The following is a 23868-nucleotide window of genomic DNA, read 5'->3' as shown; positions in this document are numbered from 1 at the left end:
CTTTTCCATTTTTGCTGTAAAACATACCCAGTTAGGTTGTAAATATCTTACTCACACAGAAACAGGGGAATCCCTTTTCAAAGTAAAAAGACAACAAAACCAAAACCTGAAAGAATATACTATTATTTTAGTAGTAGTAGTAGTAGTAGTAGTAGTAGTGGCAGCAATAGTAATAGTAGTGTATCCGTGTACGGTATGCTTTTAATATTAACTTAATTCATGCTTGAACAGCAAAACGTTTCCGGGTTTATAAGGAACATTAGGATGGATGTAATGACGGAAGAACATCAAGACCAAACACAAACACCGATACAAAATTATACTTTCTTTATAGATTTAGATTCTGGATTTTTATTGTTCGCCCTCATGTAAATCCGTTTGCAGCCTATATAACAGTTATTTGGGAAAATTGCGTGCATCTGGCCTGGTTAATATCAGAATTAATTCCAATGCTTATTAGAAAGTTTACACCAGAATACAGAAAGTTGTTTTTGTTTTTTCACAATCTTTCAAATCTTCCAAGTTGTTTTACCTTTTTAGCAGCTAAGTCCCAAATTGAAACATCACTGTTACGAAAATCGACCAGAATCGACGACAATTTGAAGACAGGCAATGTTTTCGTGTAAAACTAGGATGAACCTGCGGACACTGGTATAATAACAAATAATGTCGTACTAAAGGAATTATTTTGCTTTGCATGCAGTAGATAATACGAGTCGTGTCGATGGGCGGACTGGGTGACAAGCCGGTAATGGTAATACTAAGTAATGGAAGAAATAACGTACACCTCAAGTTTCACAAAAGACATTTTATGGGGCTACACAGACCCAATGCAAAGTGGGTGACTTGCATTTTTCCTGTGTTATGGTGGTCTCAGCTCCAAATCTGACTGTTTTCGGTTTGATGGTTAAAAAAATACATTCAGGGTATGAATTGGTTCGTAAAAGCTAGCCAGCTACCAATTTTTTCAGAGGTAGAATTTACTATGGAATTTCAAATAGGTATTTTAATCCCGTACTCTAGAAAGTCATTTTGTAAACAACTTTATGTATTTTATATTATATTAACATAACATTGTTTTCCAGAGTTATTCCTGATGCTGCGATTCTTGCTTTCCTCCTTGCTGTCCTGAACCTTAATTTTTAAAATAAATATAATAATGTTATAACCTTATTGCTCACATACATCGTACCTAGATTTCTTGTTATCCTCTCATTCTCACATCAGTATAAAAGACATTTTGATGTATAGTACGCGCCATCATTTACTTCTGAGTAAATGTATAGAAATCCCAGGCTGTCATTTTGGTTTTTAAAGGAACAAATAACATTAAATATGTTACCTAGACAAGAGATAATTATAATGCGGTCGTCCGTGTTCACGATCTGTATGATTTAAAAAATGAACCACAAAAACGCTGAATGCACTAACTCCCAGAATCTCAACTGTTCGTTCAAGGCCTGATAGTGTTTATTTTCATTTCATTTTTACAGGATACAGTGAGTCTTCGTGGTTTATGATATAACACTGTCTACAGTGAAATTGTTATTTAGATTTTAAATAATATCGTCTGTTCTTAGTTTGATATGGTACTATAGACTTGTGTAAATATTCCCCAATTGTCCGTGATGTTCCATTCTCATTTGTCTAGACGCCTGGTGTTAATAATTATGCCCGTCCTTACTTTTAATTGAACTTTGTGAATATGTCTTGATTATTAGAGGTGTAGCATTTAATTTTCAGTCCCCATGTTTCATTCAAATGGTGCGTATTTGGTTTCATTTATAGCTGAGAATGTTTGTTTAAATATGACCTGATTACGCGTTATGAACATTGTTACAAGACTCCTTTTTTTTTTCTTTTGTAAATTATTATCACTTTTTTTTTTTTTTTTTTTTTACATGGTAGTACAGACCATAAATGTAAACATGCAAAACAAAGATTAGACAAGAAAGATTTATTTTTATTATGTCCTAAATGTGTATCAGGTTATTATTATTTCTCTCAGGTAGGTACGAGACAGAGTTATGTCCTAAATGTTTATCAGGTTGTTAATTATTCTCTCAGGTAGGTACGATACAGAGTTATGTCCTAAACGTTTATCAGGTTATTATTATTTATCTCAGGTAGGTACGAGACAGAGTTATGTCCTAAATGTTTATCAGGTTATTATTATTTCTCTCAGGTAGGTACGAGACAGAATTATGTCCTAAATGTTTATCAGGTTATTAATTATTCTCTCTGGCAGGTACGAGACAGAGTAACGTCCTAAATGTTTATCAGGTTGTTATTATTTCTCTCAAGTAGGTACGAGACAGTTATTTTCACAGACCGATGATATTCTTCTTAATCATTAATGAAGTTATTGACGCGATGCGTGTAAAATGTCCTCGTGGTATCGTTATAAATGAAAATATAGAGGAAATATTTGCTATTTTGTAAGCCGATGTTATTTTTGCAAGATGTGCTACAGTAGTGATTTTATTGCAATACAATATGCGTTCTGTGTAGCTTTTGTCAACGTTCAGGCATAAACATCAATCTAGATAAAACAAACAATTGTTTTCCAAGCCTGTGGCATTTTAGAGATCAGTTGATTGGGTGTGTATCTGTATAAATACATAGGCTTTGTTTATATCCCCAAAGTTGTATAGATTACAGACAAACATACAATAAGTATGTTCGGCCTTGGTTTTGATTGACCTTATCAATTATATGAATATGTCTTGATTGTCCAAGGTGCAGTAGTTGGTCTCCTGTCTCCATGGTTTGGTCAAACCGTGCGTCGTCAGTTTAATTTCTTCTTGAGACTGTAACACACACCACTGTAAAGCATTATGTCCGTCTTTCATTTTGCAGGACTGTACATTCCGTTAATCTAAACATGCAAAACAATGATTAGACAGAAGAAAGATTGTTTTCAAAAGCAGTGAGAAAGACTTGTTCAGTCTGAGAATAACCCTGCTTTGTTTTTAAAAATGTTACAACATGCATATATAGGGTAGAGTTGGGCAAAACGCCTCCGTGGGGTAAAACGCCCCCAAGCCATCCTGACGCCCCTGCGCTAGAAAATGACCTGGTCTTTATACAGCAAGATTGCGGTTACACAGGCCTTGTGTGGCGGCCATTGTTGGATGCAGCCGCACGCATAGTTTTTATGCAAGAATATTACTTTTTTGGCATCTTCCTGTAAAAATGTTCCATCCATTTGTTTGCACTATTTTTGACTGAAACTACCTAAAGAAAACAGGGTATGTATGTTTTTAAACAACATAGTATAGAGATGCATTATATATAATAATTCATGATTCGCAGCAGTTGTTAATTCCACCTATTGTTAAATTGTCAATGCTGTACGATAGGGGCAACACGCCCCCTACAGAGGGCGTGTTGCCCCATAACATTTTAAATGTTGTACACTTTTTAACTAACCGTTCATATGCCTAAAATTATTCTATACTTTTTGGCAGATGGTGCGAACTTACAGAAGGAAAACTGATCGAAGAAAGTATGGGACACTAGCTCTAAAGGCGGCTCTTGAAGCAATTCATTCTGGAATTTCACTGAAATCTGCTGGCAGGAATTATGGAATTCCAGCTAAAACTTTGCGTAGACATATAGATTTGAAGGTTTCTCAACCTGGAGTGTCAAAACTGGAAAGTAAGACTACTGTTTTCAAGCCTGCTTATGAGTTACTTCTAGTTGAGCACATCCAGTCCATGGAAAAGGCATTTTTTTGGACTTACCACAATTGACGTATGGCGTTTGGTATACAACTTAGCGGTTCATCGGAATATTAAAAACCATCCATTTCAAGGCAATGCAGCAGGTATTGATTGGCTGAAAGGCTTTATGAAAAGGCATCCAAATCTAACCATCAGAGCTCCAGAGGCAACCAGTGTCAGCAGAGACATGGGCTTTAACCGGCCAAGTATATAAGAAATCTCTTGACGCAACACTTGCTGATGGTCTCAGAATATGGAACATGGATGAAACGGGCATTAGTACTGTCCACAAGCCAGTAAACATCATTGCATAAAAAGGTGTTAGATCAGTTGATAAAGTTACAAGCGGTTAACGTGGTCAAACTATTACTGTAATATGTGCCATGAATGTGACCGGTACCTTTGCATCGCCAGCATTTATCTACCCACGTAAACGAATGGTTTCATCACTGGTGAATGGCGCACCAGCCGGATCACCAGGCTTGAGTAGCCCAAGTGGGTGGACAGTCAGTCATATTTTCTTGCAATGGCTGGAACATTTCACTTCTTTTGTGAAATCCACGAAGGATTAGTAAGGTTATAGTCATTTCTGACAATGCAAAAATATTGACTGAACCAAGCGAAACGGTTGAATTTCTGCCACTGTGGATGGGTCAGGTAATCCAGAGACAGACAAAACAATTTATACTCAGTCGCCTGATAATCAACATACACATCACTCTGCCATCACCGGCGAGGAGACAGGTAATCGGAAAATGTTTGACGAAGCTATTCTTGCTGGAGGAACGGAATGTGTTACCTTAGGGGTATCTGATAACGAATGCAAAACTGCAGACGATTCAGCATTTATGAACATATTGCTTAAACTTTCACCAAAGCCTAGAATATAGTCAGCGCACAAGAAAGCGAAAGGCAGAATCAGCCATGAACTTAACATCATCACCATATAAATAGATGCATATTGAAAAGCAAAGAAAGACGATAACAAATACAAAAGGCAAATGTTATAGGACTGTACAGGCAAGTGGGAGCAAACGGAATGAAACCAGAGTTTCAAAACAGAAATAAATGCAGACGAAAAAGAAGCAGACATGTAGAGAGGACAACAAGATAGGTGGAAAACCATCTTAGACTATGAAGACAACTTGTATAGAGGACCATAAAAAGGGAAAAAAGGATTTGGGTCCAAAGAAAGTTGCTAAACATGATCTTGCCTTGTCAGCAAACACAACATATAATAAAGACAACATTTGTGGAAACTGCGAATTTGAGTATGGAGGAAGTGATGATCCCTTAATAGAAGATTCCTGGTCGCAGTGCAAGAAATGTTCCAGGTGGTGCCATGAATCATGTGGCACCACCATCAATATGCAATTTTTCTGTGCTAAGTGTGAGTAATAAAGAATTTTCCAGCAGCATTCACTACTTTTAGACTTTGTCTTTTTCTTCATTAATTATGGAAAATTAGGGGCTATTTAGATTTGAGCATTGGTGTAGCTGCCTGCTTATCCGCATTGTTGTGCTAATTTGAATGATGCAACAGTATGTAGTTTTAGCATATTTGCCATATATAAAATGTCCATATAGGAATAATACTTGATTTTACACTTCAATAGTATCCCTGTAGTTTTACAGACTTTTACAGATGTCGAATGCATTGTGGGGCAAAATGCCCCGGAGGGGGCTTATTGCCCCACCATAGGGGCAAAATGCCCCTTTATAAAATTTTACCATTTTTCATTTTTCTCGTAAATAGTTTCTTCGTTGTAACCAAACATCATTCCATTGTTAGACGTAAAGCATACTGTAAATAAATTGTCAAATTGCGAACACAATCATGTAAATCATGCCATAAATTACCAAAAGTTGTTAAATGGGGCGTTTTGCCCACTCCACCCCCCTTTGCCCTAGTAACGTAAGCAGAAACAGTGCTCATATTACTGGATTTGTGGTTCGATTATTTTATAACATTAGTTAATGGAGACATCATAGCTACTGCAAGCGGTGAAACAGAAAGGAAAATTTAAACTAATCCTAATCGGTCTGAAATTCTGAAAGAGTAATTAATGTAGACAAATATTATGTAGTATTAAGAGCGGTGCCTCGGGGAAATTTAGCGGACCTGATGACGTGGTAATTAAGATGCTTTTAGAAACTTACATGAATGTTGCACCTTCTTACTAAATCCATTTAACAAAGTATTTTACTCTGGTATATTTCCAAACGAATGGCAAAAGCATAATCTATCCATTATATAAGACGGCTCATGTCTGACCCCAACAATTACGTTAATGAATACATTGCGTAAAACCTTTACATAGTACTGTATACCAGATTAAATATGTGGTCTGATACTAATATTATTCTCGAGTCACAATGGTTTTGTACAAGATAATCCACAGCTGACGATACATTTATCGTTTTGTCAATGGTATAGACGTATTTGTCAAAGGATGGTTGTGGGTTTTATTATTTATTTGTTGATTTAACCAAGCTTGTGATGCCGTATCTCACATGAAACTTTGGGCCTCGTTCTCAAGAAACAGTATTCATGGTAAATTCATGCATATATTGAAATCGATGTATGCTAGTTTGAAAACATGCCTTAAAACTCCTAAATTTTTAACAGACTATTATTATTTCTCTCAGGTAGGTACGAGACTGAGTTATGTCCTAAATATTTAACAAATCATTATTATTATTATTATTATTAGTTCTGCCATGTAGGTACGAGAAAGATATATGTTCATAGTCCAGTGTTATTCTTCATTATCATTAATGACCTTATTGACGCGATACGTGTAAAATGTCTTCATTATAAATGAAAACAGAGAGGAAATAGTTGCTATTTTGTAAGCCGATGCTGTTTTTGCAAACTGTGTTACAACGGTGATTTTATTGCATAAACAAATATGCACTCTATATTAGATTTTGTCAACGTTCAGGCATAAACATTAACCAATATAACCAAAGACGAGTGTTTTCTACAAATGGTGGAATGTTGAGAGATAATAAACAGAGACGTTTTAGAGTCAGCTGATTGAACGTATCTCTTTGTATCAATATATGGGTTTAGTTTCTATCATAAATATTATATAGAATACAGTCAAACATGTATTGGGTGCCCAGGCTACAAAATCTGGTGTATGCACTTTTAGGTATCAGCACAAGTTTTGTAGTTGTTATATTTTTAGATAGCATGGTTCAACCAAGTTTGTTCTATGAATCAGAACTCCATGGCTACGAATTCTCAGAAGTAATAGAAAAGTGGAACACTAATTTTGCAAACGGTACCTTAACATCTGAACCTCAACGAATATTACGAATGCAGTAGACAAACTGGCATATGCCCGCTAAGTGTTACCAATTATACACGGTGTATTAACTTTTGGCTGCGTTTGTTTAACATGGATCGGATCAGGTGCTAGCATGGTTCTTATCCAATGCTAAAGCATCTTAATGATAATATTCTTATTTCATGGGCAAAACTAGTGAATAAAGTACTATACTCATTTAAATGTGTTTTCGTTTGGATTGAGCAGTGTTTGACATCTTAATATATTCATAAAATATATTTCAATATATAGTGGAAGATTTTATGATACAAAATGGCATAGTGATATTACGAGTTCAACGTGATGAAATTACATATGTTTTGAATCTTTGTTAAATCATGAACAGGTTTTTATCTATGGAACCTCCATTACAAAATTTAGAAATGTAATTCTTATATTTCAATTTTCCCGCCATAATTTAGCGATTGAGACAAGTCGACATCATAGTTTGGATGTATCTGATAGAATTTCGCCCATACTTTGGAGAAGAAAAAAAATGGTTGATGAATTGTGAAAGATAAAAAATTCCAAATTTTTAAAAATATCTTTTGCTATTTTTATGTTCAAAGTTTATTTTAAACTTGCGCATCCCATTTCGTTTAAATTTTTATTTGTTTCTGCTTTTAACTTTTGTTATTCCTGTCCTAAGACTGGTAATTAACCCAGCTTATTACAACAGTACTTGAATTATTGTAATAATAATAATAATGAATACTTTGTATAGCGCCTAATCTTTAGAAGCGCCAAGCGCTTTACAACATTAGACAACACCTATAAGATAAAAAACATATAATAATATTTTTACAAAAACAAACACTATGAAATTAGAAAAACATTAAAAAATAAAAAACATGCTGAGAATATTTCAGGTATGAAACATTATTAGGTCTTTAAGTTTGTTCTTGCAGTCGAAACGAGTTTTGAGAGCCCTCTTGAATGTGATCACTGTGTCTTAAACTGATGACCAATAATACGCGCACATTAATATTAGATTCAACACAACAGAATGTAAAAATAATTTGTAAGATATTATATCTCTTACCCCCCCCCCGAAATGTCATTCTAATGTAATGTTTAGATTAAAGCATACAAAAATAAAAACTGTTTGACGATATTGAAACTTATCACAGTTATATTAGCAATATAAAAATAATTTACATTATCAAGAAAAACACAAATTGCATATATTTTACTCAATCGTATGATCTGCCAAAGTATATTATAACAAATATTTGGCATTGTTTAATGGTTAGATCACATAAAGATATGTAAATTATCTAATGATCATTGTTAAGAATCAGTCAATACGATTTATTTGCAGATATTTATAATCATAACTAATTCGGTAATGGTAGCACATTTAACAGCTTTAAATACACAAGAGCGATATAAAAGATAAATAGATCAGTCCAATGCGATAAATCTCCCATAAATATTGAGGTTTTACAAATATATAAAAAAAATGATTCGAAAAGTTTTGAAAAATTAAAATTATCAAAATTTATTTTTTTAAAATTCCTGTTTTAACCCACTCCCAAACAAAACACAATAACAACAACAACAACAAACAGCAAAGTGAGTCAGAATTGGCTTTTTTCCTACTACTCTGTATATTATGAAAGAGTAGTCGCTCAAATCTGTTGTAAACGATAAACATCTTTCCACTCTCACTCTTGTGTCGCTCAAATCTGTTGTAAACGATAAACATCTTTCCACTCTCACTCTTGAGTCACTCCAATCTGTTATAAACGAGAAACATCTTTCCACTCTCACTCTTGAGTCGCTCAGATCTGTTGTAAACGAGAAACATCTTTCCACTCTCACTCTTATTGGGATAGCGAATAAAACCTATTTTAATGCCTTCGTTTTGGTCCAGTTCACATGATACATAATGCGACTGTCCATGACCTGATTTCTTACAATCTGGTGAATTAAAACTGTCATTTTACTGTCAAAATAGAGGAGTCGTTTGGTGTCGGTATATGTAGACCTTGAAACACACATTTTTATTTTTTATTTGGGGCAGGTTTGCATTTACATAATAAGAAACATTAGCTCATTTGAGATATATTACCTGCTTTAAACAATAAAATGGCAATTAACATTAACAATCAGACACACCTTAATTATGTAAATAATTATTAAAGATATCTGTCAACATATAAGACAGATCAGATACAAGCAACTAACAGCATATATAGGTAAACACGCGGTGTAGCAATCACTAAGGCAACTTGGTGGGGGTTGGCAGGCCCAGTGGTGGCCCAAAATTCCGGGGGGGGGGGGGGGGGCAAGTTAATTTTTGTGGAAGGGGGACAGAATCTTTGACTACGACACTGCTTAATATTTAAGAATGGTAGACATTAATTAAAAGTAACTAAAAGATACTTGCCACAATACAGAATAAACGCAAAAAGTACCCACAATTTGACAAAGATAAAGTAATTACTATACATCCAAGATTACGAAGAAGATCCATCTTAAACTAAGGAACATGAGCCGCATCAACAAAAAGCTACAAGACAAAATGCAAGACTAAAATGTAAAACACTAAGCAAACAGTACATGGCAGCAGCAGCAACTCCTTTACTTTAGTTCGTGGATCGTTGACACAATACGCCCCGCTTTGTGGATCCTTTACACGGTATGCCCCACTTTGTGGATCATTTACACAACATGCTCCAAACTACGCTTTTACATGAGATTTATAATTGGTAAAATGGGAGGCTGTTCGAACATTTTTAGAAAAATAATTCCATAGTTGCTGCATACCTAAAATGTTGTAGCCCATACCTGGATAGTCTTACATTTGGTATCTCCAATGTGTTACAAATCTAATAAAGTTAGAGGATTTTTTTAAGCACCCGATTATCTAAATATGTTGCATGGATACTAAATTGTTTCAAATTTGGTAAACTTTCAAAGCTATTGTTTTTGTTTTTCCCTTCTGATGTGGAGAGTTGATTGATTTGTCAGATCAGATAGTTCCGAGAAAGGTTTCTTGGCTTCCTTAAGACATATACTGCTCTTGAGTCGGAGTTCTTCAAGCTTTGTTCATATTTAGTGTGACTGTTGCAATGCGTCGTAATTTGATGATTAATCCCTGCATCGAGTGTGTTCAAACTTAAACTTAATTATTATTTTGAAATGGAAGTTGACTAAGGATGGTTTGACTTAATACCCATTTTGTACATATTGTAAATTTTCTTCTTGTAAATTCGGAAGTTTTTTATATAATGATTTTTCTCTAATTGGGAAGTTTTTAACTCATTCTCGAATCCCCAAGAATGACGTAGCGTGTTTACATGACATTCCAATGAAAATAGGACCAGAAAACACCTCCCTTTCTATAAATAGCACACGGCCTTCCAAGAATACATTGTTTCAAGCCATCGTTAAACGTAAAGATCAATAAATGCAACAAGACGACGAGATTGTTTTCGATTATAAAGGTAAATAAAAACATTTTGTTATAAAAAAAATACGAGGTTAATAGCTTGGATTACGACTTTGTTAAAGATGATGCAACCCAGCGTTGTCATTTGTGCTCCCACCGTAATACCGTAATGTATTCATTCACCATGTAGTACCTTTGTACAAAATTATTAGTACAGTAGAAATTCATTTTTGAAGAAGGAATATATATGTACTTTTAGAATAAATTTAAACTTTTACAAATCACTATTAAGTTTTGTCATTATTGGATACATTTGTGATTTTATGGAACTATTTTATTATGCGGAGAATAATGATTTATAATGCGTCGTGTGTACTATTTCCGGGAAGAAACAACGAATAAGCCGAAACATGAAAGTCACGAGGAAACAGATGGTCAAATGAATTCAGCGTTCTCTGCGATAATGGCAGTGAAAATTTTGATGAAAAAAGATAGTCACAATAGAAGATTTGAGATTGTTGAAAATATTAGGCATTTTATTGAACAAAACACTTGGTATTTTAATACAGGACCCAACATTTGGGAACTCGAAAACTGGTGGTTTGCGCCATATTTTAGCTACGAATTTGCTGACAAATCAAATTACACAAATCATAGTTACCATTTTTTTTCAGTTCCTGTGTATTTGTTCATTATTATGAACGTATAATGGAGTGAAAGTGAAGATAGGATAATATTATGAGTTCAGTTGGACCCTGTTACCAGGGCCAGGCAACAAGAGGTCAACAGAAAGTGCCTTGTGCTTTTAGTCACGAACGCAAACGTTATCGCACCATGCAACCTTTTCTAGGCTTTGACAGCACGGTAGAAGTTACATCATATCAACATAACTATCATATACCAAATTCTGGACTTGTCAAAAGTGGAAATGTGATGGAGAAGTTAAATGAATTAACTTGTGTTGCCAGTAATTGGTTGAGTAACATCTGTCCAAGACAAACCTCTCAGCATCTAGCTAAAGATAGTGTGGGCACAATTCCTAATTTTCTCAGAGATTTTTTCAGTAGTAATTGCAGTATGACAGCTGACAAAAGAAAAATGGATTACAATAGTGGTTGTGGTAATATTGGCAGTGACAGTTTGTCTACAATTAGAGGGTGGGGGTCACCCTACCATAGGAATAACATTACCAGACATTACTGCAGTAAAAGGGGGCACATGGGTCAAAAGCAGATTCCATTATATCAATCAAATATGTTTACTGATGCATTTCTTTCTTCATGTGTAAAATCACATTTTCCTCCCACTAATGTACATGACAGGATGGATAAATCCAGGGGATCCCATAATCGTGATACAACTCATTTTTGTAAACACCGGTGTGTAATGCAAGATACACAGCTTGAAAAATTGGCAGAAGAAGCTAAATTGAAACCATACAATACCAAGCTTCGACTTAAGGCACTAATGGGACAGAAATGTTCAGTTTGTCAGAAAAATATGAATGGTCAAATTGATGAACATGCAGTTACAAAGGAGGAGGAACTTAATGTTTCCAGTGGTCAGAGAGTTGACAGGTCAACAGGGAATGACAAAGCAAGTTCTCAGTGGACATCTGATGCTCAGATTTGTATCAATTTGAAAACCTGTGATAATGCAGTCACGAGGAAAGATGTGCATGATAATGTTTTCTGGAAGCATATAGGTGTAGATAAACCGACAGGAGGTCATGGAGTGAATTTGCAGCAGACATGTTTTTCCACAGCTAACGAGACCTTGGAAACCTGTGATATTATGAGTGAAACAAAGGAAGATGACAGCATTAATAAAATTGAAAAAGACGGTCAAATAGACTGGTTTGAATATTCTTGTGCTCAAGGTGGTATTATACCCATTTCAGATAACGTCATCCAACCCAGTCCTCCAATCAAAATATCCAAACCAGTTGATACTCATATTGCAGCCTGTGACTCGGATTCCCATACAATCAATTCATGTGAGAAGAGAAATGAGAAAGGGGAAAATAAATCAGCAATTCCCCGTAGCTGGTCTTGTGTGGAAGAGCTGCCAGATTTTGCAAAAGCAGCAGAAGTTGCACTTGAAAATAGTTCTTTAAGTACTTCTAAATCTGACTGCAAGGTTGAGAATAGTATCAGTGGTGATATTAGCAATAATGGAAATGAAGATAATGAAGGGGTTCGTGTTGAGAATTCAAAAAAAGTGAGTGATAGTGATATGTCTTGTGTCCTGTACATTAGAAAATGTTCTGCCAGCAAAAAGACTCGTCCTTCATCCAAAAAAAGGAGACGCCAGAAAGCTAAACTTCAGCAAGTGCCTCACCGTTGCAGGGAAAATCCTGCTAAAGATGAAAAGTTAAGTGGTTCTAAAACTCTTGCCTTCATGCTTGGAATGGATTCTAGTCCCATAAATAGTAACTTTACACATTCCTATATTGTGTCAATTGACGATGGCGATTCTGATTGGTCAGATTCTGATGATTTTGATTGTTCCCCCGAAGAAACTGGAAAAGATGAGTTGTGCGAACTGCAGAATTCCTTTGGGTTAATGAACTTGAGAGTCTCGTGTACGAATGGTACAGTGAAGGAGTCTAAACCCCATACAGAATCAAAACAAGAAGAATGTAGCAAACATGACCTTGATGCCATAAACATGTCGTGGAAAATCAACATTCCATTAAATGATAAACCCACAGAGCAGAAATCGGACAGAAGAAAGGTATAGTTATAAGTAAATATCCTCCATGCAGTTTTCAAAGAACATGGGTATCATGTAGTCCTACATGTAAGACATAGCACATTTTGATTTTGTTGAGGTGTTATGTCTTACTGTCCAAATAACGGCCTTGTATAGTGTGTTCCGATGTCGTTGACATCGGAATGAGTAATCAAAGTTTCAGGAACATCTCACATTTGATAGCCTATATCGACATTTTTCCACTAATTTATGTGTAATTAATATACTTACTGTGCTGTCTTTATCCTGGTGGAATGAAAATATGACACTAGCAAATGGATGCATTTTCACGTTCCGTTGACATACATTTGAATTTGTTGCAATGCGACGGTAGTCGAGGTGTGCCGAAGTAAGTTTAGGTAGGTTGATGTTTAGGATGTTTCTTGAAGGAAACGAAACGTTGCTTACAGTTCAAATAGACATAAAATATTTTTTATTCGTTTCGTTAAAAAATAATGTTTCAAGTTTATCCGATTTCGGCATTCTCGGCTTTCATTGCTTTCCAGCCCAATGAAAAGTAGGCCAAAGAATCTTGAAAACGGGCCCATTTCTTTTGTGAGAATTTGAATTTATTAGAGAAAAGGCATCATAGTAAGTAAAGTCTGACTAAAACAATATAACTTTACTTTGTAGAAAAGTGTCGTTATTTTAGTTGTCAGTTGTGTGAAATATTCCTGAAAATTTTACTTTCGTAACGATGTTAGTTGACATCAAAAACACACTACACAGCGCCATTAGTTAGGCTGTAAGACCCTGACGCCCACAACATAAATATCAGCGTCGGGTCTTACAGATAGGACTAGGGTATCATGGAATCCTGACATGGAGTGACTAATCACCCCAAAACTCTTGAAAACACCCAAAAACACTTCAAATTATGTTTTATGGTTAAAATTCTTATCTCAAATGAACAGAAATTATTTAATTTAATCTGTAATAACAAAAACTGAAAAATTTAAAATCCAAATGTTTTTAAGCTGATTACTTATTCATACTCAATGAGGAGTTATCGTTTGTGCATCTCATTCTAAATACTGAATAAGTCTGTTCTGTTACATGTGGGTAAATTAATACCAAATTTTAAAGTAATTGAATACTCACTTTTTTTCTTTTGTGGCATATCAGTGACACTATGATAATTATGAACTTTACCTCAGAAACAAAAAAAAAAAGAAAACACTTGTTACTGATTAGGGCCCCCTCCCCCCCCCCCCAAAGTATTCATGTTTCTGTTAGGCAGACCGTCCTTGTTTTGCCCACCCTCATGCTTTTTCCACCCAAGGATAGAAAAAAATCCCAAAATTGATATATGCATCTAAATTTGCTGAAGTGCTGCCTTAGGACATCAGCTATATCTATACTAAATGTTATGTATAATGTTCATATAAATAAGACTGCTACAGTGGTCTAAGAGGTTAGAATGTCCAACTCGGATGTGGGAGGTTGTGGGTTCAGACCCCTGCTGAGCCATACCAAAGATATAAAAATGGTACTTGCAGCTGCCTCGCTAGACTCTCATCATTAAGAGATTAGTGTTAGGACTGGTAGGCCTGGTGTCGGGATAATGTGACTGGGTGGGACATCATCTACATGTATGTGGTATGATGCCCCCATGCTAGACATCACTATAAACTGCCACAGTGCAGACATTGTAGCGACGACTGAAACATTGTTAAAGCTATGTTCAAAATCCAAATCATACACACAACTTCACTAGGCAAAACAAAGACCTTAAAAACCCAACCATACATGTAGTGATCATTAATTAAACTACAGGCTCCAGTGAGATAGAGGTTTTTAACAACAGAAATCAAGCTTGTTGGCATTAGGTTTACAATAACATTCATTTTCATCCATCAATACAATTGGCCGGGGGCAGCCACACAGCTTAAATTACTTGCCAGATAATCCCTCTGAAACTTACATCACTTGTTAGACGACTTTTGATTTGTTCAGTTGTTGGTCTCCCTTATTTCATACATGAGTTGTGTTTTCTACTGTCTATGTTTTAAGTCTTGAAAATTTAATTCTGATGCCCCGGAAAATCCTGGCAAAGGTTTTAAATTTCACTTGAGTGGAAGCATATGGTGTACATTCTATGTAATGTGCAGGGCATTCCATGCAGTTGGAAGTAGCTGGTAATAATTTTAAAAGAACAGGGTGGGGTGGGGGATTGCCCAACATAGGTACAAGGATGCAAGTGGGACTAAAGTAAGTGTTCGCTCTTGCAGTTGGATAAATAACAATGCTATCTACACTTATGGAGTGCTCTGAGCCCTGCAGTGATGATGTGGTGGGAAAGGTGCAACAATTAATTGACATATTGATGAATCAATACATATCTGGATAGAACTGAAAAAACCATGCATGACAATTCTTACCTATACAAGTTACTTTAATATCCAATAGTCAGGAATACTTATTAGTCATTTCCTTTTTACTGCTTAATTGATAATTTTAGACAGCTGTTGCAGGTACGGGCGCTTAGATTTGTGTTTTAAAAAATAGTTAACAGCACCAACTTGCCTTCTACAAACCTATCAGCATGTTTAGCATATAGGAGACATTCCAAATATGTTTCCCCAAATGGTTTTTAAAAACTCATTTTTATGCCAGTGAAATGTTACATTCAATTCTGAATTTTGTTCAAGTCAGGGTAAATAATAGCCATGAATCAGAAGTTGATATGATGCAAAGGAAGTATGGACATCCAACTCACCCAAATAGATGCAACTTGGCAGAGTAATTTTGTGCAAATAGGGTCATTAAATGATATGTAAATTACTTAAATCATACATGAAGGAGAGGTTTGGAATGTCTCTTTTTATTTAGATGTATGTAATCAGTATTTGAACATGTAGTTCTACAATGTAAGACACAGCACGTTTTTGTTTTAGTGCTATGCCTTACTACCCAAAGAGCGGCCTTGTGTAGCGTGTTTCAAAGTCAGTTGACATCGGAATGACTAGTCAAAGTTTCAGAAATGTCTCACACACTTGGCAACCTATATCGACACTCTTCCACTAATTTGTGTATAATTAATATACATGTACTTATTGTGCTGTCTTTATCCTGGTGGATTGAAATTATGACACTAGCAAATGGATGCATTTTCATGTTCCACTGACGTGCATTTGAATTTGTTGCAATGCGACAGTAGTTAAGGTATGCCAAAGTATGTTTAAGTTTATATGGGGAATATGTTTCTTAAACGAAACATTGCTTACAGTTTCAAAGGGCATAATATATTTTTGTTTCGTTAAAGAATAGTATTTCAACTTAACCCAATTTTGGCATTCCCAGCTTTCGTCGCTTTCTAGCCAACTGAAATGTAGGCCATCAAAACTTGAAAATAGTCCATTTCTTTTGGGAGAATTTGAATTTATTAGAGAAAAGACATCAAGGTAATTAAAGTATGACAAAACATAACATTACTTTATAGTAAAGTGTTGTTATTGGTTGCCAGTTGTGTGTGATATTCCTGAAAATTTGACTTTTGTTACACTGATAGTTGACATCAAGACATGCTACACAGCGCCATTAGTTAGGCAGCAACACCCATCACCCCCAGAACAAAAATATTGGCTGATGTGTCTTACGTTGTAGAACAAATTTGCACAGAATTAGCGGGTGGGGGGGGAGATTTCAATCTTGTGAGACTGTCACATTGTGTAGAGTTTTATTTTTTTGTAGGAGGAGAGTGGATGTTGTTAATTTTGGTATTAGAAGTAAACCCCTAAAATAAATGATCTTAAATTGGATAAACATTTAACAAAAATTACAGTATGATGATAACACATCTGTCAACTCCAGGTTTATACAGGAGACTTAAACTGTTTTGCTGTCTACAATCAATAAACTTAGTGGTATAATACTTGAAAAGGTTGCTTATACTTTGTAGCATTCAGCTATGATTCATCCAAGGAAGTATTTACTGTTGGCGTACTATTATACATTGTCCTTATTTTGCAGGTCCATTTTCCTAATGACAAAAACTTAGTCACACTTCATCCCATGATTGCATGGTCCTATGCATATTCAACAGCACGTAAAGGTCCTTGGGAGGAATATGCAAGAGATCGAGACAGATTTCAGCGTAGGATCGAGGAAACAGAATGCATCCTTGCTCCCATCTTGAAGCATGATCATCGTTCCACCATTTACAATAACTATTTTGAAGCAGAATAAATATGTTTGGACTTGCTTAAAGCAGATTGCAAATTTCTATGCAAAAATACTGACATTGAATGTTCTATAACTATTCAAGTCATCACTAGAATTCAGGGACAAGAACTATTTTAGTGGAGTCTAACAAGTATTTTGCAATTCTTAATACAGATGCTGTGATGTTTCTTGGCAAATATGGTTTGGTATGGTGCTTTGTTGCACAGCACAAGTAGGGTTTTTTGTGTAGATTTAAGGTTTTATAATGAAGTACACTTCAGAATTATTGTAAATTTCTTGTACGGGTCCAAGTCCATTTCAACACTTGTATGTATACCATTCTTGTTTTATACTTCAGATTTCAGCAGTACATGTACAAGGGCTGACTTATTTTTGTCAGTGTCATTCAGGAGTATAATTTTTAGTAGACAATATTAGCCATAACTTTTTTTGCAAGTTATTATGGTAAATTTCTGCAAGGCATTATGTGTACATTGTTATACTTGTTCAGCCCCAATAAGAATAAATATTTGCAAAGAAAAATTCAAATACAAGTTAGGCAATAATGCCTTGCAAAAGATTGTTAAAAGTGACTCACATAAAAGGGTGATTTATACAGGAATGGTATTTTATACCCTATTAAACTGCTGAAATGGACTATAACCAGTTTTTAAGAAGCATAATTTTTATACTCAGATGGTCCATAGATATACTGTATACATTAATTGTTATCAGTACCCATTTAAGTCTTTTTGGCTTTCACTTGTGATACACTAGTCATGCTAAAGACTATTTATGGGGTTAACTGTCAACATTGGGTTGACATGGCTTTTGAGTTGAGAAAAGAAATTAATATGCCAAAATGTCATTATTTTTTTTTTTTCGGTCATAAACAAGGTTTGCTGGCAATTTGATATAAAACTCGTATTTACTCAGCATCATAATGTTTTACATTAGATTTTTGTTCTTAAATAATTTCTGTCATTGTCATGCACTCTGTTAAGACCTTTTTGTTTCAAATATGAGAGTAAAATGATCTCTCCCCACGTATGGTCTTTGAAGATGGATATGAATAATTCATGTATATCCATGTCAGTCAAAAGGTACAGACTGCTGACAAATACTATTCTGGCAAAAGTGTCAGTCACCATGTGGTTTCCATGTGTAGTGAAGCTTGTCAGACATTTAGGCCTAATATCTGTCCTCTGACTGCCACTAGCAATTGTATACAAATTTTAATAATCAAAGCTTCAACAAAGCTGATCACAAAATATTAACATAAATTCACAAGGGGTAAGTGTCAGCTTTAAATACTAATTTTATATTATGTGATATGGTAATGAGTTTGCTTAGTTATCTTGAATTTGGTAATAGGACAGTGGAAATTTTGCATCACTATTGTTTTAAATGATCTAAGCAGTCAGTATTTATAGAACAAGATAGATTATCACAAGAGTTTAATCGTGTCTGTTTGCTTCATAACAGATCACCAGCTTCATACTATAAAGTTTTCCACAAAGATTTGGCATGTAATAAGAATTCTTGATGTGAGGTTGATTTATTTTATGCTTATATTTAATTAGTTAAAAAATGGTTTTGAAATAGAAGCCAGAGTAAAATTTGTTTGCTGGTACCTGCCAAGGACAGAAGTGAGGCAATTATTAAGAAAATCGTAACTCTATTCAGGGCTGACCAAATTTATTTTTTAGCCACTAGTCCAGGACAAGTGGTTTCAGAAAATTCACTAGTCCCACCTTTCTCTTCACTAGTCCCACCTTAATTTTCACTGGTCCCAAAATGGTGATCACTTCCCGAGATGTGATGAGACATATGTAGTTAATCCATAGAAGAAAAAAAACAAACGAAATAATATGCAACATAATTATTTCTTAACAGAATTTAATTTTTCAAAAACATTGGTTGTTATACATTTGGCTTCTTCAGGTTCATGTATATATGTTTTAGCTGATGGATTTTAAAATATGTCCATGAATATTTTCTGCACATGCTGGCTAGTGTCATGCACATATTGTGCTACACAGGCCTTGTGGGGTCGAGTCATGTCATGAGACTTGATTGGTTCAATCTTGAAATTGTCACTTCCACTGACAAATACACTGGGTGAATTCCCAACCTGTGCTAGTTTTGGATATTGTTTGCAGTAACTGCAAAACATCTTTCCTTCCGAGTCAATATATTCAAGCCAGGGATAACAATCAACCCAATGCGGATGAAAATTTCTCTGTCTCTTAGTAGTGTCATATTTGCCATTTTTTGCCATCACGGATTGTTGCTTATGTCTCTTTGGAGAAATAGCTACCGCACACAATATCCGTCTTTCATTTTATCCCTCCATTTTCAAACAAATTTACCTTCTCTGAATCGCCGTTATTACCTTCCTTGCGAAAATAATTTAGCAAACTCATTTTATCCACAGAGTAACTATCAGCATGCTTGACAACTACTATTAAAATGATCATAACATCAATTTTCTCTTTTAAATATGAACTGAAACAGCTCATTAATTAGCATAATTGTTTCGCTTCATACACAATATGGCACGTGGAAGTTAATCATCTGTGTAATCAATTATAAATTAAAGAATTATTGCTTTCATATAATCAGTTCATAAAATAAACCAACACTGATGTCAGTAAAGTACCTTTCATTAATTTAATTACACTGACTTGCTGGATTAAAATCATTATGATTTAGATTGAGTAAATTCATTGCAACAAAACCGCTTACAACACTGCTAATTGATCATACTGGCTTTCTTTTGTTTGACGTGTTTTGATTTGCCGATAATTTGGTCGCTTAGCCCAATATGCAGTCAAGTGGTAACAGGATGTAAACACGAAGAGGGGTAGAATCAAGTATTCAGTATGCCCAGAGGGCATGATTGGCCAAATAAAGGTAGATATAGTGATTAAAACACGAAAATAAGGACTAACCTGACTTTTTTAAAAAGCACTTGTCTTGGACTAGCGACTTGGAAAATTTTACTTGCCCGACTTCAAAAATGACTAGTCCGGGACGTCGGGCTATGGGATTTGCTCAGCCCTGCTATTAAAAAAAATTGTGAACTCTTTGCCTTGGTTATGTGGGATTTTCTCAGAACGGAGTTATTTGTGATAAAATGTGAACTGCTATAGACTCTTAAGTGTTATAGGTTTATACCCCCCAAAAAAACCTACTGTTTAGGAGGATTATTTCTGCAAGCACAGTTAAGCAACCTGACATCTGTTTGGAGTGCATAAACCTGGGGTTTTTTTCCCATCCTTTTTTTGCTACCTCTTCTACTTGCTCATAATAAGTGTCATTTGTTATCATTAATAAATTATTCATACATTATCATTTTGTTGTGCTGTTAACTTCTTCAGTTATATTTTGTTTCATAATCAGTTCAGAGTGATGGCCTTGTCGTCCATTCTGAACACTTTTTCAGCATAGATGTGAACCTCTCATATGGAAGGTGTCTCCTATCATTACGGGTGAAATGATGCTTTGATACTGTTGCTGAAATGATACTCATATCAATACAAGAGACAGATTCGATACAAAATGATGCTAACCATATGCATGTTATTTTAGTCTTCAGCAGTCATGAATGATTATTATTAGTTGCCTTGTTATTCTGTAAGATGATAATCCATCTGAAACAGCTTTGCAGTCACAGACACTCATGTTTATTAGTAAAAACAAAAAATATTTTTAGAGAATATCAACTTGATATCTACAAGTTAACACAGTGACATGGTTCATAATCTGGCACACACCACCCCCCATTCCATGCTAATTATCTTAACCCAGAAGTATGTTCAGCATATACTACACATTCCAAACGTGATCCACATGTTAAATGAAGTACTATACTCATTAAATAACCACTCTCATGCAACATTTCTATTTGAATTGTATCTTGACTCCTTTGGTCGATTTGAAAGCTATGCTACTGGTGTGTTGCATGTCAAAATATGTTACAATGAATTTTCATTTGTTTATTGCTTGTTTTGCTTCAGGTTAAAAAAATAACCACCAGTCAGAAATCAATGTAGCTTATTCTCTGCATGACATACAGGAAGTATTGGCAAAGCAACAGAGAGACTTCACAGGAAATTCATTAGATGTGTCAAGTACTTAAGCGGAGGTGCTGTCAGGGTGTGCCATTGCACAAATCATGCAAAACTTGTACAAATTCACATGCTTGGAGAAAAGTAAAACACACGAACTCCAACAAATTCGTTGAAAGTCTCACATATGAAAATGTGTTTGGCAAAGTATACAAGTTTTATTTAACTTCTTGTAGCGACGCGTTTGTAGGGTAGCAACTATTCCATGTCTGGCTTCTTCGGGCATGACATGAATGGTTGTGAAACTAAATTTGATTAAAACAACATACCCAGGAAAAAAAATTGTCGCAGTTTGAACCATTCATGAAGAAAGTTTTACAGATGTACGTTTAAAATGCAGGCTACCTAGAAAACCCCAAATATCTGATTCCCGGCATTGTTCATTATGATTTCGTTTAGCAAATACTTGCTGATGATGGCAATATTTTTTGAAGTTATGTAGTATATCAAATTATTGGAGCTGGGAAAGTGTTAATGGAGATACCAGTGAGTGATTTTGAGCCAGAAATGGTGTTAATTATGAGTCGGATGTACATGCTAGACAAAAAATAGATGGCATAACCCTTTCAGTGGTATTTTGAAATTAAATGTACAAAGGGCAGAATACTGACCCTAATTTAAATACATACAATTTAAAAGTATAATGCGATTTTCGTTTTTTTAAATTAATCAAATTCGCCCTGAGGATAATATGCTACAGAACCATGTACATGTATCCATATCAGGGTAAAGATAAATTTAATAAAATAAGGGTTACAAATGCAATTAAGAAGTAAATATATTTATTTTAATATAAATCTGTTTGCACAAGCATTCATGGGCTAAATACCTTTATACAACATTATGGAACAGATAAGAAATTTGGCAGAGTAGTCAGTAAACTACTGATTTAACAAAGGAAGTTTATGTTAGTGAAAAATCCTATTTTGGAGCTGATGTATCCAAAAGATAGTATCTGTGATCTCTGGAACATTGTACACAAGTGACAAAGATGAGTTTCCCAACATATTCAAGCTGACAAAGCTAGCTGTGTATATGCTCCTTCAGAAATAAGCAAGAACAATATTGACACAAAGAAAAGAAGCACAGTATGCTCAGAAATAATTAACAGATTAATGCTCATACAACTAGAGGTGACATCTGTCAAAGATGTTGAATTCAGTGGAGCAGGAAGAGATATTGAAGTTTAGATAAATACTGACCTATTACCATTTCTTCCTCCCCTCCTTTTTTCTTTAATAAAGGGGGAGGTCTCCCTTAAGATAAAATCTTCTCATCATCTCTACGTAAATTGTACATGGGAAGCAGATTTGGAATTTCTCATTTTCTATGCAGAGGTATTTAGCCGAAGAATGAAGGTGCTGGTGGAATAAATAAAATTATCATAGAATGAACGATGGGGCAGATTTCTAACTGCTCAAGTTTATCACCTTGTGTAAGTTAAAAGAAATTGTAAATTAGGACTGGGTGTGGTCAGTAGTTTTCCTTCTTCACTAACAAACTCGAGTACCTGTGGCTGCAGCAGTCTTTTGCATCTGCAGGAGATGATAGATTTTGTTGGTCTTCAACCTTATTTCCATGCCCGGATTTGTTATAGATGAGATTTTCTTTGCATGAAGAAAGTGCATTATTTTTTCTGCATCATAATGTCCTCCTAGTGTAATTGAGACATGAAATTGGTAATAATATGTTTTCAAATCATTCATGTTGTACAAAAGAACAAGGAAGTTAAATGGAGCCACCATTAAATGGCCTAAAAAATTGGATAAAACTCAATGCAAGCAACAGGTAGTCTTTTTGAAAATGTTATGTTCTCATCAATGAGAATTGCATATAAATATATGATAACTATGTTTATTTGTAGTCTGCATACTGGAAATAGGAATATAATGTCAACATTCATGAAGGGGCACCACCTACCCTACAAAGATGGAAAGACCATCAAGTTTCACCCCTACCCATCATTAACTGAAATCTCCTGCATATTGACAATAATTATTTAAATTTTTTAATCTTATCCATTTTTTTTCTTTCATATTTTGGTTCCAGTTTGTTGTGTTTATTATAATATGTGGCATGTGACTGAGCTGGTCTAAATGGGGCAAGATGAAGTAGTTGCTAATTTCAACTTCTGATATGGTTGGCTGGCTTCATTATTAGAAGTTTGACGTTGAGGATTATACTATATGTGAGCAGAAATTAATTCTGAATTGATTGAAGATTGTAAATGATTATGATGTAAATAAAGTTACACATGCAAATACATTATTTGCCAACTTTATAAACAAACAAAATCTCCCTTTTGGGGGCATCAGATAATTTTTCAGTCAACATAATGTTTCCCAACTCATAAATCACAC

At 34.9% G+C, this 23868-nt stretch overlaps 1 protein-coding gene across 1 annotated transcript; it reads left to right on the top strand.

The window, feature by feature from the left end:
- Positions 1-10847: 10847 nt before the first annotated feature.
- Positions 10848-20729, top strand: LOC149787801 (uncharacterized). Its single transcript, XM_089974011.1, has 2 exons — positions 10848-13193; positions 17184-20729. Exons 1-2 carry the CDS (start codon positions 11196-11198, stop codon positions 17397-17399), a joined length of 2214 nt encoding a protein of 737 aa, XP_089830137.1. The 5' UTR covers positions 10848-11195; the 3' UTR covers positions 17400-20729.
- Positions 20730-23868: the final 3139 nt, after the last annotated feature.

The sequence above is a fragment of the Sinohyriopsis cumingii genome, chromosome 11, assembly GCF_028554795.1.
Source record: "Sinohyriopsis cumingii isolate HCF-2022 chromosome 11, ASM2855479v2, whole genome shotgun sequence".
In the NCBI taxonomy this organism is placed as follows: Eukaryota; Metazoa; Mollusca; class Bivalvia; order Unionida; family Unionidae; genus Sinohyriopsis; species Sinohyriopsis cumingii.
The sequence above is the reverse complement of the archived record's forward strand: the minus strand, read 5'-3'. Positions and strand labels throughout refer to the sequence as shown.